Genomic DNA, 16,041 nt, shown 5'->3' with positions numbered 1-16,041 from the left:
GCCCTATACAATTTGGCGCCGCGTGTGTGTGTGTGTTGATCTGCTCCACACCACCTCAGGCCCCTCCCCATCTGGCTACTGTCCTTTGCATGGACAGGCGGTTGAGGCGAACACTCCACCTTAGTAACAGTAGCCTACGCATCGATTCGACACAACGCCCGCAGTTACAGATCTCATCTTTCCTGCACCTATTTGTGAAACATTGAACAGCACGGCCACGATCACAACGGAATGATTATCTATCGGGCTGCCTCTGTTGGATCACTTGATATAACTTTTAACCAAACGTGGGTGAAACAGCGTGCAGCCGCGCACGTAAAGACTGCACGTGCGCACGCACATGGAGTGGACGGATTGATTGATATACCCAAACAACCCTTGCTTAGCACCTCGCTAAAAGCGTGTGCGCAGGCTACTCTGAGGTGGCCACCCACTGTCGTTATAATAGGAACCTTCTGCCCTTGCCTGGCTGGATTTGTGTGTGTGTGTGTGTGTGTGTGTGTGTGCAGACTACTTTCGCTGTGAGCGTGTGTGTAAACTACTTAAGCTGTGTGTGCGTATGTGTGCGCGTGCGTCATCGCGTGGCCGTTTTCAGTTCGCTATAAACACAACACAGCGTGAAGTGGCTACAGCGCACGCTCCGGTGAAAACAGCTAATCTACAAGCTCACAACATCACAGGTTGCAAAAGCCATGAGTTCTCGCAAGCCAAAGCTCACAATTGAGACCGTTTTGGACGCAAATCCACCTGCAAATTGGATCTCTGCGACTGTCCATAACTCCATAATGCATGTCAAACTGGGGGTCCTTGATACTTTTCAAATGGGGCTCTGTTGTCTAATACGTGTAAATGTTGCGGTCCTTGCTCTTGCCATGAAAACGTTTCCCTACCATGCATTTGTAAGAATACTTTCATGTTATACTGCTGTTTTTATTCATAAAAACACACACACACACACACACAAATATATTATAGAAGTTGAAATATATCGGAACGGGTAAGGACTAGTAAATATAATTCACCATTTCAACAACACATCACAACGTTGATGTGTTGTGAGCTTGTAGATCTGCTATTTTCGGTGTACAACACCGGCATCTAACTAAATATAAATCAGGCATAAGAGACACTAAGGCAGCCAGATTCACAGATACACACAGCGGGAGGAAGTACTGTATAGCACAATTACTGTACGATGAAACGCAGCATGCCTTTGCCGTAATTATGAAGGAAATGCTGATCTGTAGTAAGATGTGAGGCTACTGTTGCCGCCCCTCTGGATCAGACGTGAGATTAGTTGCTATGAATGCAAACCGAATCAGATTGCAAATCTGTGGGGACGACTCCTCCCTGAGCTCTACTGTGTATCCCCTTTTCTGCACATACCTTGAAATTATGATTTCCATTGGTTTTTGTAATAACAGTATTCTCCCCAGACCTAACTGGCTCAAATCAATTTAAATTTTCATTCGAATGGCAGGATGTTGGTCATATCAATAACAAAATGCTGCTTTTAAAAAAAGAGAATTATTGGGAGAATATTCCTAGGCTAGTGATCTGAGAATAGACACTAACCTTGTCCAGGCCTTGCAAATTGAGCCGTAGGAATATAAAAAGACATAAATCAATTGCACCCTAACCCTCGGGTATTCACTCTCCAGTCTGAAATGGAAACCTCATCATTAATGCTATCTTTAAAGGTAAGCAACTAAGCATTAATAAGTGATGAACTGCATACACTTTGCCTCTTGGCTCAACAATAGACAGACCTTTACTATATAGATCTATTCTAGACTATAACTGGAACAACGGTAGCAGTAAATGCAATCAGTCAATTTACTGTAAAAAATAAAAAATAAAAATGTGCTAATATGATTTGGGCATCATCGACTAATAATGGAAATTAGCTGGTTGAGTGATTAATGAAGCTCTGATGAAATATTTGAGGAGCAGCAGCAGCTTAGGTCCATAGGGAAACGTGTGGCGTCAGAGACTCTGAGTTCCTGGGTGTTAGTTAAGCCGACCTACAGACAGCTGGACTCGTATACTTTACTGTAAGTATGGTATGTACTGTAGGTCGGAGAAGCCTATTGTCGGAATCAGCCGAGAACGTGGGAGTCTATCCCTGTTACAATGCGCTAGACCCCTTGGGAGATAGATGCTGAGTTGGAGCGCCACACCTATACCATCAGCTCCCAGTACTGGTGTTTAAAGTGTTCCTCATTGAGACCACAGAGGGTCTCTGGACCCCGCTTTGAGAACCAGTGACACAAACCATTGAAAGTATGTTTTTAGTTGCCAGGTTTGATGTCTACTTTGTACTTAAACATGTTTTCTTTTTCCCACCTAACCTGTTGTTGGATGGGTTCATCACTCTTATTGTGACCTTGAAGTTGTCACATGTAGCCTACTGTAAAGTTGCTGTGGATAAGAGGGTGTGCTGTGCTATACCTAAATTGTACATTAATATTGATAAACTTGATTAATTTGCTTTTCTCCCTATAGTTAGCTTCCCTCGTTTACTTACTTACTCATGTACTGAAGCTTTCTTTCCCTCTCTGCCTAGTGCCTTTGTGCTACTGTATACTGTATCTTGCGCCACCCCTTACCTCTTATCCCTAAACTTATATGCCATTTTTTACTATTTTGAAAAACATAAAAAAATTGTTTTTTTTAATGTTGATTATTATCATCAAGCACACTAACCACTTCAGCCCTACTTTGAAAATAGCAGATCTCCAAGCTATTTCTCATACATTTTGAACCTGTCAAATGGGACATTCTGCACAATGAGAATACTTTTGGGCCAAGTTTGTGTCAGGATATGACTTTAGGACCCAGAAGCGGACGGAAACAGATTGAAGGTTAAACTGAGTTTTAATTGTAATTCAGCAGTTCATAGGAAATGAAGTCCAACAGCAGGTACATGAACATAAATCCACAAAAAACCCTGGCAATCAAATCCAATATCCACCAGGCAGGTGGTCAAAAAACAAAGGCTAAATGCAAGCAAACTGGTGGGACTGGGGCAGAGGAGCTGAGAGCACAGGGACACAGGAATATAATCTGGCAGAGAACAAAGAGACAAGCAGGGTGTAAGTAGACTGAAGCCCTTTCCACACCTAAGCGCAAAACGGTTTTGCGCCGCGGACAGAAGAAGCTGTGCGGCGTGTGCGCAGCTGGTTTTTAGACAGCTGGTGGATGGGAATTAAGCTCCACCTCCGTGGACGACTGACGCGGAGGACAGCGTTTCCGGGAATCTGGCCGTCGCGCAAGTCGTCCGCGGAAGTGGAGCTTCTTTTCCATCCACCAGCTGTCTAATTCCGATCATCTGAAAATGACGTGATCGGTCCTGATTTCCGATCACGTTATCGGATCGGGACAGCCCTACATTGCAGTGTTGATACCCTTACTTATGTGAGTACTTCTTCCATAACTGTGATGCAATGGGAAACATAATGAAAGAGGTCACAACTCAACAGGTTGCAGTTAGTTAGTACTTAGTGGCATAGGGTGTGTCCAAACACTGGTCAGTCATGTCAGTGGGGCTGACATTTGAACTGAATTTGTTTATGGCATCCAGAATTTATCTCTGGGGATCATATAGGCTGTTCATGTTGATAGCTTCCTGTTCATAGCTTCCTGTTCTGCTGACTCTACTTTTTATTACACAGATGAATCTCTCAAAGTTCAAAGTTAAGCTTTGTCACACATCACATGATATTGTTTACACACTGTATACTACATTATACTATAAAGGAGTGGGTGAAATTATTTTGTGCAAGCTTCCTTTAATTGTTGTCACATTGTTTAACTGGAAAAGCACAGTAGAGTGCAATATACGCTGCTGTCTTTTAACATAATGCTCAATAAATAAATAAATAAATACAGCAAGAGAGGGCAGAGGATAGGATATCACAGAATATATATTTGTAGTTTTTTTTCATTGAGACGATTAAAATGCAACATCTCTTTTGTGTGTGTGCGTGCGTGTGCGCTTGCGCTCGTGTGTGTGTGTGTGTGTGTGTGTGTGTGTGTGTGTGTGTGTTAGTGAGTGATCTCCATGAAGACGGGAAGAATGCCATCCATGCTCCCATGCTGCCTTCGGGGATGGAGATCCATCCTGAGGACACTCTTATGGGTAAACACACACAACTCACATTTACCATATGAACCCTATTATATTCTCTGACCAACTTTTGGTGAAAATAACCATTCTGCATCCTTGTAGATTGGCTGTTTTTGGTAGAATTTTCACTATGAAGTTGTTGTTTTTCTCTTTTTTTCCTTTTTTTCCCCCTGTAAAATCTATTAGAGATAATTTTGTAGTAAGAATTTATAAAGTCGATAATTTTGATGAACTCTTGCGACCCTAGACTGCCGTACTTCCTTGCTGACTAAAAGCTGAAGCCAAGTGAGCACTGCATTGTGTACTGTCAGCATTTCTAGAGGTTACTCTGTTTACAACACATACTGTATGTGTTCGTTGGGAAGGGTGGAGTGACAGTACATTAATAGGAAATGAATAATCCACTGACTCTAGGTGCATGGTGTACTGTGAAGACAACACCCTTCTACAGTACTTCATATTCACTCACTGTCTGAATCACTGGGGTGTGAAATGGAAAGTGTGTGTGTGTGTGTGTGTGTGTGTGTGTGTGTGTGTGTGTGTGTGTGTGTGTGTGTGTGTGTGTGTGTGTGTGTGTGTGTGTGTGTGTGTGTGTGTGTGTGCGTGCGTGCGTGCGACTAAATGAGAGGTTTCTTTGTGTCAGAAGGTTTTCTGACTTCTACCATTTTTTCTACCATCTTTATGTCTCTTCCATCTTCATCAGAGGAGAATGCAGAGAGGAGCATGTTGGACCCAACGTCTAGAGAGAACCCCAAGTTCAAAGAACTTCTGAAGGTACTTTATTGTTGAACCACATGAACCATAACATCCTATTCTGAACCCTATAGCGTCCCTGTCCTGGGCATGTCATAATAGGCAAACCTTCTGCATAAATAGCCGATCTCCAAGCTCACAATGCGCTGCAAGGCTCGCCCCAAAACACCCTCGTCCCCATTTTTTCTGTGGACCGCTCTCTCAGCGGTTCTTGTATTCTTATTTGTTTTCCTGAGGTTAAGGTTAAGTTTATGAGGTTAAGATTAAGAATTAGGTTAGGTTTATGAGGTTAATATTAGGAATTAGGTTAGGTTTATGAGTTAAGATTAGGAATTAGGTTAGGTTTATGGGGTTGAGATTAGGAATTAGGTTAGGTTTAGGCATAGTTTTTACTTAGGTTAAGATTGAGGCTATGTTTAGGCTGCGGCATAGTTTATAACCAAGGTTACTTTTAATAAGGTTAGGTTTAGGTGTAGTTTTACTAAGGTTACGTTCAGGGATATCTGGTAGTGACCATTCCGAGCCTTAGCATCACTATTCTGGGAGGAACATTAGCCAAAAATAGCAGATCTCACAACCTCACAACGTGTCACGCTGCAACGAGTTGTGAGCTTGTACATCAGCTATTTGAGGGGTAAAAAAGAGTAGACCAAGTACAGGGTAAGTTTACTCAGTATTGAGGATTTAAGAGGTTTAATGTCTGAAAGTACTGACTTCAACATGAATTCAATATGAAAAACATATGTGTGTGTGTGTGTGTGTGTGTGTGTGTGTGTGTGTGTGTGTGTGTGTGTGTGTGTGTGTGTGTGTGTGTGTGTGTGTGTGTGTGTGTGTGTGCACCCAGGTCCTGATCGACTGGATTAACAGCGAGTTGGAGGAAGACAGGATCATCGTCAAGAACCTGGAGGAGGATTGCTATGACGGACAGGTTCTTCAGAAATTATTTGGTGAGTTTTCAAACTGTTCCATCGCCGATCAACAAGCTCACAGCCTTTCACATGTACATATCAGTTAATATATACTATATGCCTGCCAACCCAGATTGTTTTTTTTTTTTTTTTTTTTACTGTAACCCATTAATAGTCCTGAGACCGATGCTACAAATAAATCAGTAGTTCTCAAACTACTAACTATGTAATTCAAGGTATTACATTTTTTAGATGTACGCTTGCAGAGTGTCAGGAAGTCGTTCTTAGGTCATGGAACGGCCTACAGACCAGACTCAAATTGGCTTTGAAAATTCCCCTGAGAAGGGTTAAATAAAAAATTAAATGTCCTCCGCTCTGTCCTGGCCGCTGACAGAGAAGCTGTCCGGCAGGAAGCTGAACGTGGCCGAGGTGACCCAGTCAGAGATCGGTCAGAAGCAGAAGCTCCAGACGGTGCTGGAGGCCGTCAACGACATGCTGAGACCTCACGGCTGGTCCATAGAGTGGAGCGTTGACTGTGAGTCCCCACTTTATAGCTCCAACACCCTGGACTTATTTGAATGAATACATTGTTATTGTATTATCACTCTGCATGGTGGAGCATGGCGATAGCCTCATGTAGCGATACTACTATCACTGCGTGGATATTAGTCTCGTCCCACTCAGTGGTAGATTTATTTATTTTTTCGCAATGTCCCGCCCCATATTTGAATACTGTGCACTGGTTGGTTATAGCCTGGTTCCAGGCGAATCTGGATTGCTGGTTTAACACATTTAGACCTGTCTTCTAAATTGTAACAGTTTTCTGATAAATGCTATATCAGTGGTTGTCAAACCTTTTAATGTCAGAATTATATGTATTCGGCGACGCACCCCCATCTCAAACTATTTTGTGTCAGGGACCTCCAGAATAAAAAATTACCAATCTACAAACTCACAACTCAACCCAACTCAATTGTATAATGACCAGGTCAACCGAAGGTTGACAGGTTAAAAGAAAACAAAGAGCAAACAATGCAATAGGTAATGCGTTGTGAGCTTGTAGATCAGAGATTTTAAAGGAGCGGGCCAACTATGAAGCCCTGGGGGACCCCGGTCAATTAAGTAGCCTAGTAAGCCTACATACTGATTACCACACACGATTTACAAGGTTTGCATCCACAAATAATACACTCAGATCACATTTCATGTTTAAAATTGCCCATGTTGAATTTTGTATTTAAGACTTGAATAATTTACACAATGATTGATTTGCACACATTGTCATAGAATGTATTTTATGTCACATTTACTAAGGATCATAAAGGGCTGGTTGATTTGAGGTGTTGACACTAGTGCCCTCTTGTGGCCTTTACTTTCTCTGCAGCTATTCACTCCAAGAACCTGGTGGCCATTGTGTATCTGCTGGTGGCTCTGGCTATGCACTTCCTGGCTGCCATTAGACTGCCGGAGAATGTGGCTGTACAGGTGGTGGTCATCAAGGTGAGAATTCCCCACAGGAACGGATCCATATTAGCAGCACTGTATGAGACAGTTCTCAAAGTGGCGTTCGGGGACCCCCAGGCGGTCCTTGAGGAGGTTCCAGGGGGTCCCCAGCAAAATCAGTGAATATAGCATCACAATGATTTTCCATATGTTATACTTTGGCTATTAATAAATAGCTGATCTATAAACCCACATTTCTTTTGTCCATTTTTTAATAATTTAAAAACATTTTGTACTCAAATATTTTCTTCTGGGGGCCCGCGGCCAAATAAATATGAATTTGGGGGTCCTGGACATCAAAAGGATTGCGAACCACTGGTCTGAGGGCCCGAAGGAGATTGAGTGGTGCTCAGATACTCATTTATCTGCAAAACACGTGTCATTTGACTACATGTGAGTCTTGTGACTACATTTAATGTTAACATGTGACCCGTGAATTTTCTTTATCTTCTGGTATCAGTGGTTCATGCATATATTGGGCATATCATTACGTGAAAATGTTCAATTTATTTATTTAATTTGAGAGAGGCTATATTTTTACAATGAGTACAGGTATGCTTTTGAGATTTTGAGCATTGGGCACAAAAGCCACTGCTGTATCATCTGTCCATAGTTAACCTGTGTTAGTTACTGAGCTGTGAAAAAAGAGACTCCATAAGTTCTGTTGTGTGTAATAAAATGGCCTTGACTTTGTCTTGGGCAGAAAAAAGAGGGCATACTACAGACTTCTCATGTGACTAAGGAGCTGACGACCACCACAGAGTAAGTGTTGCTACAGTTCAAATCTTTTTTGAGGGGCGTGTCCTGCTTTTAGTGTGTGTGCAAACACAAACTTTGTCCTAACACAAACATTAAATGCCATTGACAATGAATGTACAATTTAAACGCAAACATTGAAGACGAAGGTGAGGACACAAATTCTGATTGGTCGGAACTTCACATGGGTGTGATTTCTTCTTCTTATTATTTTGTGTATACAGAAGCTTGTAGATCGGCTATTTTTGGTATAAAAATAAAAAATCACACTTGTGATATGTCTTATCATACATCATCATACATCACATTCCGGCCAATCTCTTTTGGTGTCTTCACTTTTCTGCCCTCACTTTTATCCTCAATATGTTCTTTGCTCAGCCAATCAAATCATCACTATGGGTTGATCAGCCAGTCATCAGCCAATGTTTCTGTTCACACAAACCCCCAAAGCTAGACAATTGGAGGGCTAGCTCCCCTCAAAAATATATAAGGCGCCATTTCTTAAAAAATATGCCCAAAATAGGGACACCAGGGTTATGGTTATTATTTAAATCCTAACTATCTGTTTTTTGTCACATTTTGTAGGATGATGATGGGTCGATTTGGTGAGTTTTAACACATAGGTTTCCAACCTTTTCATACTGAAGTACCATGTTCATTCCACTTTTGTCTTTTTCCCCTTTTTTGGGAGACTCAAGTACCACTAGTGGTACTAGTACCAGTGGTTGGAACCTCTGTTCTAACACATACATTTTATGTATACGTTGCAATGTCATGCATTTTGTATTGTCATTTTCAACCTCCCACTAATCATACTGTCCTTTTCAGAAAGGGATGCATTTGACACGCTACTGGACCATGCACCTGACAAACTGAATGTGGTCAAGACGGTACGAAGAGATGTATTACACATTTGTTTCTTTAACCACTTCTACACTACTACTTTGACCAGGTTCTCCTAGGGTTTATCCATGGCCAGCTACTTTTCTCTCGCTATAACATTGTTTGCCAAATCGCTATTTTCTTCCAAAGGTTCACCTATTATGGCATGCCTGGAATAGGAACACTTGGTTTGAACTCTTTCAGCGCCACCTGGTGGTCACCAGTTTAGGCTCTGAGTGCCAATTCTCCCATTATAAAGAAAGAAAGAATTCTATTATGCATGTAATGTGCATGTCATCACCTGTACACCAGATTAGAGGAAGAGACGTCTTGACGCCCGTGGCATCCATTACAAAGACGTCAATTAGACATCTTGACCTTTTTGGCTACTAAACAACTCGGTGACTGTACAGCTGTTTTATCATGTCTTATTTATCTCACCACCAGTCTCTAATCACCTTTGTGAATAAACATCTGAACAAGCTGAACCTTGAAGTTACTGAGCTGGAGTCTCAGGTAAGATTAGTTTTATTTTTCTCACAATCTTATACAGTATGATGATGATCATCAAAATGCATTACAATGAACTGTCATTACACTATTAAGTATTAAGCAATAATACATGATAGGGACTGATCGAGGAAGTGCTACATTGTGAGACATTGCCAGTTGCATGTCAGTTGTTGCCATTAAACCACAGTTTATTGTTTGTTTTTTTTAAGATTTGTTTTTGGCTTTTCTACCTTTATTGATAGTTTCAAGTGAACATAGACAGGAAAGAGGGAGAGAGAGAGACGGGGAGAGACATGCAGCAAAGGTGAAAGGTCGTCATGAACGGCACTGGAATACGCGACACACTGTCAGGCCAGAGCCTTTATGTGGCATGCGCCTGGACCGCTAGGCCAGCGGGCTCCCCAAACCACAGTTTTATTATCATTATTCATGATTGTATGTGAAGACAATTATAACATTATAACAATTATAACAACAATTATTATCTTGCTGATATTTATTCCATGGAGTATTTTTAGGCGCAGTCAAGCCATACGTTTTAGGTTCAGTGCTGTATAAGTGCTGTTCTGGGTAGATATTCACTTATGTTCGTAAATTAATCCAAATGTGAGGTCAGAACTGACTGGTATAATGTGTTTCTAATGTATGATGAACTACAGCATTAGCTTTCAGGCAAAGCTGTTTGTCTGTCCTGATGAAGGTCTAACGAAACATTGATTTAAAAAGAGCAACATTTTTGTTGTTTAGTTTCAGACGGTGTGCGGGACCTCTTTCTTTGATTTTATTATCAGAGAACATGAGCATGAACATTTGCACCTCTGTGTGTGTGTGTGTGTGTGTGTGTGTGTGTGTGTGTGTGTGTGTGTGTGTGTGTGTGTGTGTGTGTGTGTGTGTGTGTGTGTGTGTGTGTGTGCGTGTGTGCAGTTTGCTGATGGTGTGTATCTGGTTCTTCTGATGGGACTATTGGAAGACTACTTTGTTCCTCTATACAACTTCTTCCTCACCCCAGAGAGCTTTGAACAGAAGGTGCGTGGTTTAAATGCTCAAGCTTGTCGGAAAACAGCCCATCTCATAAATGACATATAATTAGCTCCATCTGGCTTCAGGTGAGTAGCAGTGAAATCAGTGATGAAATGTCACTCAATTATTAGTCTTTCTTTGCGTTATAGTAACCTGGCACAGCCATATGGTTTGCTATGCAGAACCATCTGGGAAGTATTCATTTGAAACTGTTTGGAATTGGGGCAGCACCATTGGGCATTTAAGAAAATCATAATATTTTGCTGGTGATTGGATCACCCATCTGTCTGCGATAAGTTAACATCAACCAATCAGAGCAATAAAGAACCATATGACGCAATATGAGATTGCCGAAGAAGCAACAAGCCGCAGGGAAACTGTGAAAATGAGCAATACTATTTGTTATGTTAATTGACAATTATTTTTAAGGAGCAAGGCACAGAAATATTTGAATAATCAAAGGTAGCGAATGAGAAATTGTTAATGGATAAATAATAGAATTAGGGTTAACATTGTGGAGTTAATTAATGATCAGTTCGGATTCGTCTTGCAGAGATGAACGGAACAGTGACCTCTCCAGATGGCTAACTAATCATTGACCCTTAGAGGGTCAATGATTTAAAATGTTGGAGTTAATTTGAATCAAAAGACACCCTATTAATAGATGTTGGTGTTGGCGGAAACAACAACAATTGTTTTTCCGTTCCTGAGATATAACTGATTGATTATGTATTTGAAAGGTCTAATGAAAATTGTCCCATCTTTGACTTTGGAGACAAATTGCAAAGAGACATGTAGGCCTATTGTCTGTAAAAATAGCTAAATGAATTACTAAACAGAACAAAATATCTGCACTGGGGCCTATTGCCAGGTCCTTACGCCCCTGAGCTTGCATATCAGCTATTTCCACTATTTGTCATACAAGGTATATGTGGCATAAAAGGTTAAACTGTACATTTTCCTGCTCTTTCTCTAAGGTCCATAATGTTGCATTTGCTTTTGAGCTGATGCAAGATGGAGGCTTGAAGAAACCCAAGGCCAGACCAGAAGGTACGGTTCAGTGGCAAGATTTGAGTTATAGTACGAGAACCAGTGAAATGTGTTTGACATATATGTGAACTTTAAGGAGCATGACTTTCATTTTGGGATATCATATCATATACTGTAACTGAGGGCCATTTGAATAGTGGTACTTACACATGTGTCCACTAGATGGAGCCCTTGTTTCACTGTTAACATGTGGAACTCATCTGGTCTGTGCTAACAGTTTTTACAATCTGTGAACCATCAAACAATTTACTAAGCAAAACTTAATTTCAATTATCCATATTTTTTTGATGTAATCCATTGTATTTCCTTCTCTAAATTAATCCAGTCTCACTAAAAGTCAGTAACATGGAGATTAAGCACTTTTCTCCAATGCACTTTACATTCCAATGTACTTCACATTCTCTTTAAATGTAATGTATACACACTATTACTATACTTATGTGACAATATTGCACTTACCATTATTCTTTCACTGTAATTGTATTATGAATTCTCAAATCTCCTTTTGTGTTCATGAATATTAGTTTCTAACATCTTCTCTGCTCTTTCAATGTCAGATACCATATTGCAGTTAGGACTTATATCAGTAATCCTGTATATGCATTCTGTTAACTTCCTGACCTGTGTCTTGCCAGGTTCTCATACATAGACCATCTTTGAATTCCACATTGCAATTAGCGGATAAAAGTACAACATGGCATTCATTAAGTAGAATCAAGGTTGTTTTGCTCTTTGAATTGAGAGGAAATCAAAGCTATACTTTGAAGTTTTCATAAGAAAAACATTGTATCCAACTTAGCGGAGGTGTGGAGATGAAATATATGAGATATCGTCTCTGTCGGGTGGAAACCTCATATGTCCAAAGCGAGCGAAAGCTCGCATATAACAAGATTCTGGCACAGATTTGAGTGCACAGATGCTCCTTTTATGCAGTTCAATTTATATTCATTTGTAAAGGCTTAGAGTCTTTAGAAAATGTCCTTTATAAGCCAAATGAAAAGGAAGCTCTTTTTGGAACTGTAAATGTGATCAACAGGCAGTTTTCAGCCTCAAAACTGAGATTTATTTTCTTCATATTTCAAGTTTTTCATTTCCTTGCTTTGCGATGGGATCTAATGTTCACATTACTGCTTCAGTCTCTCATTTTTCTGTGTTCCGTGCTGTTCCGTCCTCTTGCGTTGTCCTCACGATGTGTTCCGTCTCACTTCCTCCGCAGATGTCGTCAACCTGAACCTCAAGTCCACTCTCAGAGTCCTGTACAACCTGTTCACCAACTACAAGAACTCTGACTGAAAACCTGCCACTTTCAGCCAACTTCATCGTACGACAAATAGCGAAAACAGCCAATCCACATGTCCTTGTACTGTAGAATGGCTGCTTTCGCTACTTCTTTTGTCTTCAGACTCTTCACGCTGAGAATGCATTGCGTCTGACACAGTTGTTAGTTTGATGTTCTGTTAGTTCTCTTAGGCCGGTGACACCGTCGTTGAGCGGAGGAGGAGTCAAGGCGGGATGTGCCTGCACTGACATCATGCCTCACCGTCTGGACACTGAACTCGTCTCTTATGTGGAACATGTAAAAAGATCCGGCCCGGGGGAGTTGCTCTGAAAAGGCACCGAATGTTGGTATTTTCCCCAAATGTCAGTGTTTATTTATTCCTTCCTCTGTGGCTAACTGTGACCCCTGTGACCCCTGTGACCTTTGCCTGTGTTTGAATACACAGTCGTCGCGGGAGAATTGACGAGGTCAGAATGCTCAAAAGTTGTGGCTGTTTATGTAAAACACTTGTCTGCTAGTCGACCTCCACTACTGAAGTGTTGTTGTTGTTCAAAGTTCAAAAATGCTGCATAATGTATCTCAAAAAGCTTTGTATATTCGTAATAATCTTATATTGTAGCCTTCTTAAATCTTTTTTTATTATTATATATTGCTTCACGTCTAAAGGTGAAGGAACTCTCACAGAGCTTTGTTTCTGTTCACACGGATACTGCGGTATTCTCTCTAGTTCAAGCCATATTTCTTCCAGTAATAGTTGTTGTTGTGGCCTTCTGCCTTAAAGTGCCATGTGCCCCTTCCTGCCCTGCCTGGGAGAGACCCCTCCTCCTGGTCTGCTCCTCTGGACTGGAGTACTGCACTCAAACTCAAGAGCTATCAAAAACTGTATGTAAAGCAGTGGTTCTCAAACATTTTCATGTCAAGGACCACCATATTGATGTGGACCCCATCTGAACATATTTTGGTGGAGATTTGTGCCGTTAACATTTCTCATAATTATTAAGTTTCTTTTCTGTGGACCTCTGGAACCTCGTCAAGGACCCCTTCTGGTTCCTGGGTTCTAATTTGAGAACCACTGTTATAAAGTAAAGGATTACATTTATTTTTGAATGCTCCAGAGTATTCAAAATAACTGCTTGCTCACCAAATAAATAGGGGGATGTGGGTCAAATTGATCACAAAATGTATGGATTACTCATGCATGTGATAATGTACAGGATTGTGAATTATTGAGGAAGAGTCATAGTCCAGAAGATCACGAGGAGACACACTGAATGGTTTACTCAATGTCCATATCTGTCAAGAAATGCATTTTTGAATATAAACGAATGATATCCAGTACATGCAAATGAGAATACTATTTCAGGTCACCTATGTGCAGCGTTGGAAGAAGTACTCTTGATATTTTCTTTACATTGTAAATGTGGCATTACCACAATATAAAAATGAAAGTGAAAGACCTGTATGAAAGTATACAAAAGTAGAAGTAGACAAGTACTCACATTTCTCCAAATTTGTAGATATACTATTTTCAAGTATAAAGTATAAAACTGGGTTTTGTAATAATAATTATAATAATCTAAATCTGCAAATGAATTATTGACTAAGTAAAAAAAATAGCAATATTTGCCTCTGAGAATGTAGTGGAGTAGAAGTACTCAAAGTAAATGTTGTCCCTGTTGAGCACAGACGAGTCATTCTACCTTCAACTGCCTGAAGCGCGTTGGACTTCTCTTTGTACCTAAAGTAAAGTACTTGAGTAAATGTACTTGGTTTGCAAATCGTGTGCAAATACTTGAAGGTTTGCTTTGTCTTTCCAGTGAGGCTGGCCGCTGGCTGTGCAGAAAGCGCCATGCAGGTCAGCTTGGCAATAGCTAATGGAATTATTGGTTTATTTTCAGCCTTTATTTTCTCGTCTTGTGTCCTGGTTACCATGGTAACCTCCCCCTCTCACAAATTGCCCCTTTCGACTGGCTGATAGAAGGTCTTTTTTTCCCACCTCTTCCTTTCTTCTGATGATGGCAAGGCCATTGAATGCACAGACACATCTGCAGTGGCGTGCACAGACATTTAGAGGGGCAGGTGCTCAAGCGAAAAAAAGGGCACCTTGTGCAGCGCGTTTTGGGGCGGGAACCCATTTTGGTGCTTTAGCTATTGAAAGATAGCAGATCTACAAGCTCATAGCTCGCCACCGAGTGGCACGCTACGAGCTTGTAGGTCTGCTATTTTTCTTTAATCTAAGAACCACTGACATAGAAACATAGCTTTAGATTGTGGGGGGCCTAAATAATATAGTAGAAGCGTTTTTTTTATCAAGATTTGATCAATGTCACCGCATGGTCCACACACTACAAATTAAGAAAAAAAATAAACCTTTTTTTTTTTCTTTTTTTTTTAAGAGCACATTGCCAAAAAGGGCAGGGGGTGCTCTAGCACCCCCTAGTGTCTATCTGTGCACGCCACTGCACATCTGTATATGTCGTTGCTGTCGGGCAGAAACCTTGTATCTCCGTGATATGGAGATTTTGGTAAATTAATGCCCTATTTCGTCAAAAGGAGTGTTACGCAAATGTAGCCGATCTGCCCACAACGCATTGCATCGTGTTTAGTAGATCTGCTATTTTCTGCTATTTAAAAAAATGTTTTAATTGAAAGTGGTTAATTCTGTCTGCGGGTTGGTTCATGAAAAGTATTAACGAGCGTGTGACTAATAACGACTCTGGATTCATTTGAACACAGTTATTAATATCATTATTATTTTAAAATAACGGTTTTGGTCATAAAAGGTTTTCACCCGACAGCACTGATGTGGGTTGGGGCAGAGACAGAGACAGACGAGAAGCAACATGATCGATGGTGTTGTTTCTTCCCATCTCTCCCAGACGACAACAAATTGATATGACCTGCCTCAGATGGATGCGGTGGGATGAGTCCCGCAGGCCTCCAGATGTCACATTCATTTGGACCACCTGTAGTGTGCGACTGTGCGTCTGAAAAAATATAACAACTGCCCATTAGACCCTATGGGGCCTATAGCCCCATTATGCCGACGGCCCCAACTGTTTAGATTAGTGTTGCGTTATGGTTTAATCTTTCCACTGTTACCTCCACACCTACAGTTGTAATGTAATTTAACATAAAAAACTCTTATAGGGGCCCCTGGCGAAATAATAGTGAACTTAAACTGAACTTAAACTGCTCCTCATTTTGCTAGGGACCCCCTCTGGAACCCTCCCCCCAAGGACCACTGG

The 16,041-nt window shown here is 41.0% G+C and overlaps 1 protein-coding gene across 2 annotated transcripts in view; it reads left to right on the top strand.

The window, feature by feature from the left end:
- parvb (parvin, beta) overlaps positions 1–13,474 on the top strand; it is a 20,558-nt gene extending 7,084 nt beyond the window's left edge. For both annotated transcript variants that reach the window (XM_083762572.1, XM_083762573.1), the window contains exons 2-13: positions 4,052–4,141; positions 4,833–4,903; positions 5,727–5,829; positions 6,185–6,325; positions 7,175–7,290; positions 7,997–8,055; positions 8,635–8,654; positions 8,878–8,939; positions 9,379–9,447; positions 10,369–10,470; positions 11,442–11,514; positions 12,731–13,474. In XM_083762572.1, the coding sequence (XP_083618698.1) occupies positions 4,052–4,141; positions 4,833–4,903; positions 5,727–5,829; positions 6,185–6,325; positions 7,175–7,290; positions 7,997–8,055; positions 8,635–8,654; positions 8,878–8,939; positions 9,379–9,447; positions 10,369–10,470; positions 11,442–11,514; positions 12,731–12,807 (983 nt within the window). In that variant the 3' untranslated portion in view covers positions 12,808–13,474. The remainder of the gene's footprint in view (positions 1–4,051; positions 4,142–4,832; positions 4,904–5,726; positions 5,830–6,184; positions 6,326–7,174; positions 7,291–7,996; positions 8,056–8,634; positions 8,655–8,877; positions 8,940–9,378; positions 9,448–10,368; positions 10,471–11,441; positions 11,515–12,730) is intronic.
- Positions 13,475–16,041: the final 2,567 nt, after the last annotated feature.

This window comes from Protomyctophum parallelum, assembly GCF_964188405.1.
Source record: "Protomyctophum parallelum genome assembly, chromosome: 4".
Lineage (NCBI taxonomy): Eukaryota > Metazoa > Chordata > Actinopteri > Myctophiformes > Myctophidae > Protomyctophum > Protomyctophum parallelum.
Note: the sequence above shows the minus strand (reverse complement) of the source record. Positions and strands in the feature narration are given on the sequence as shown.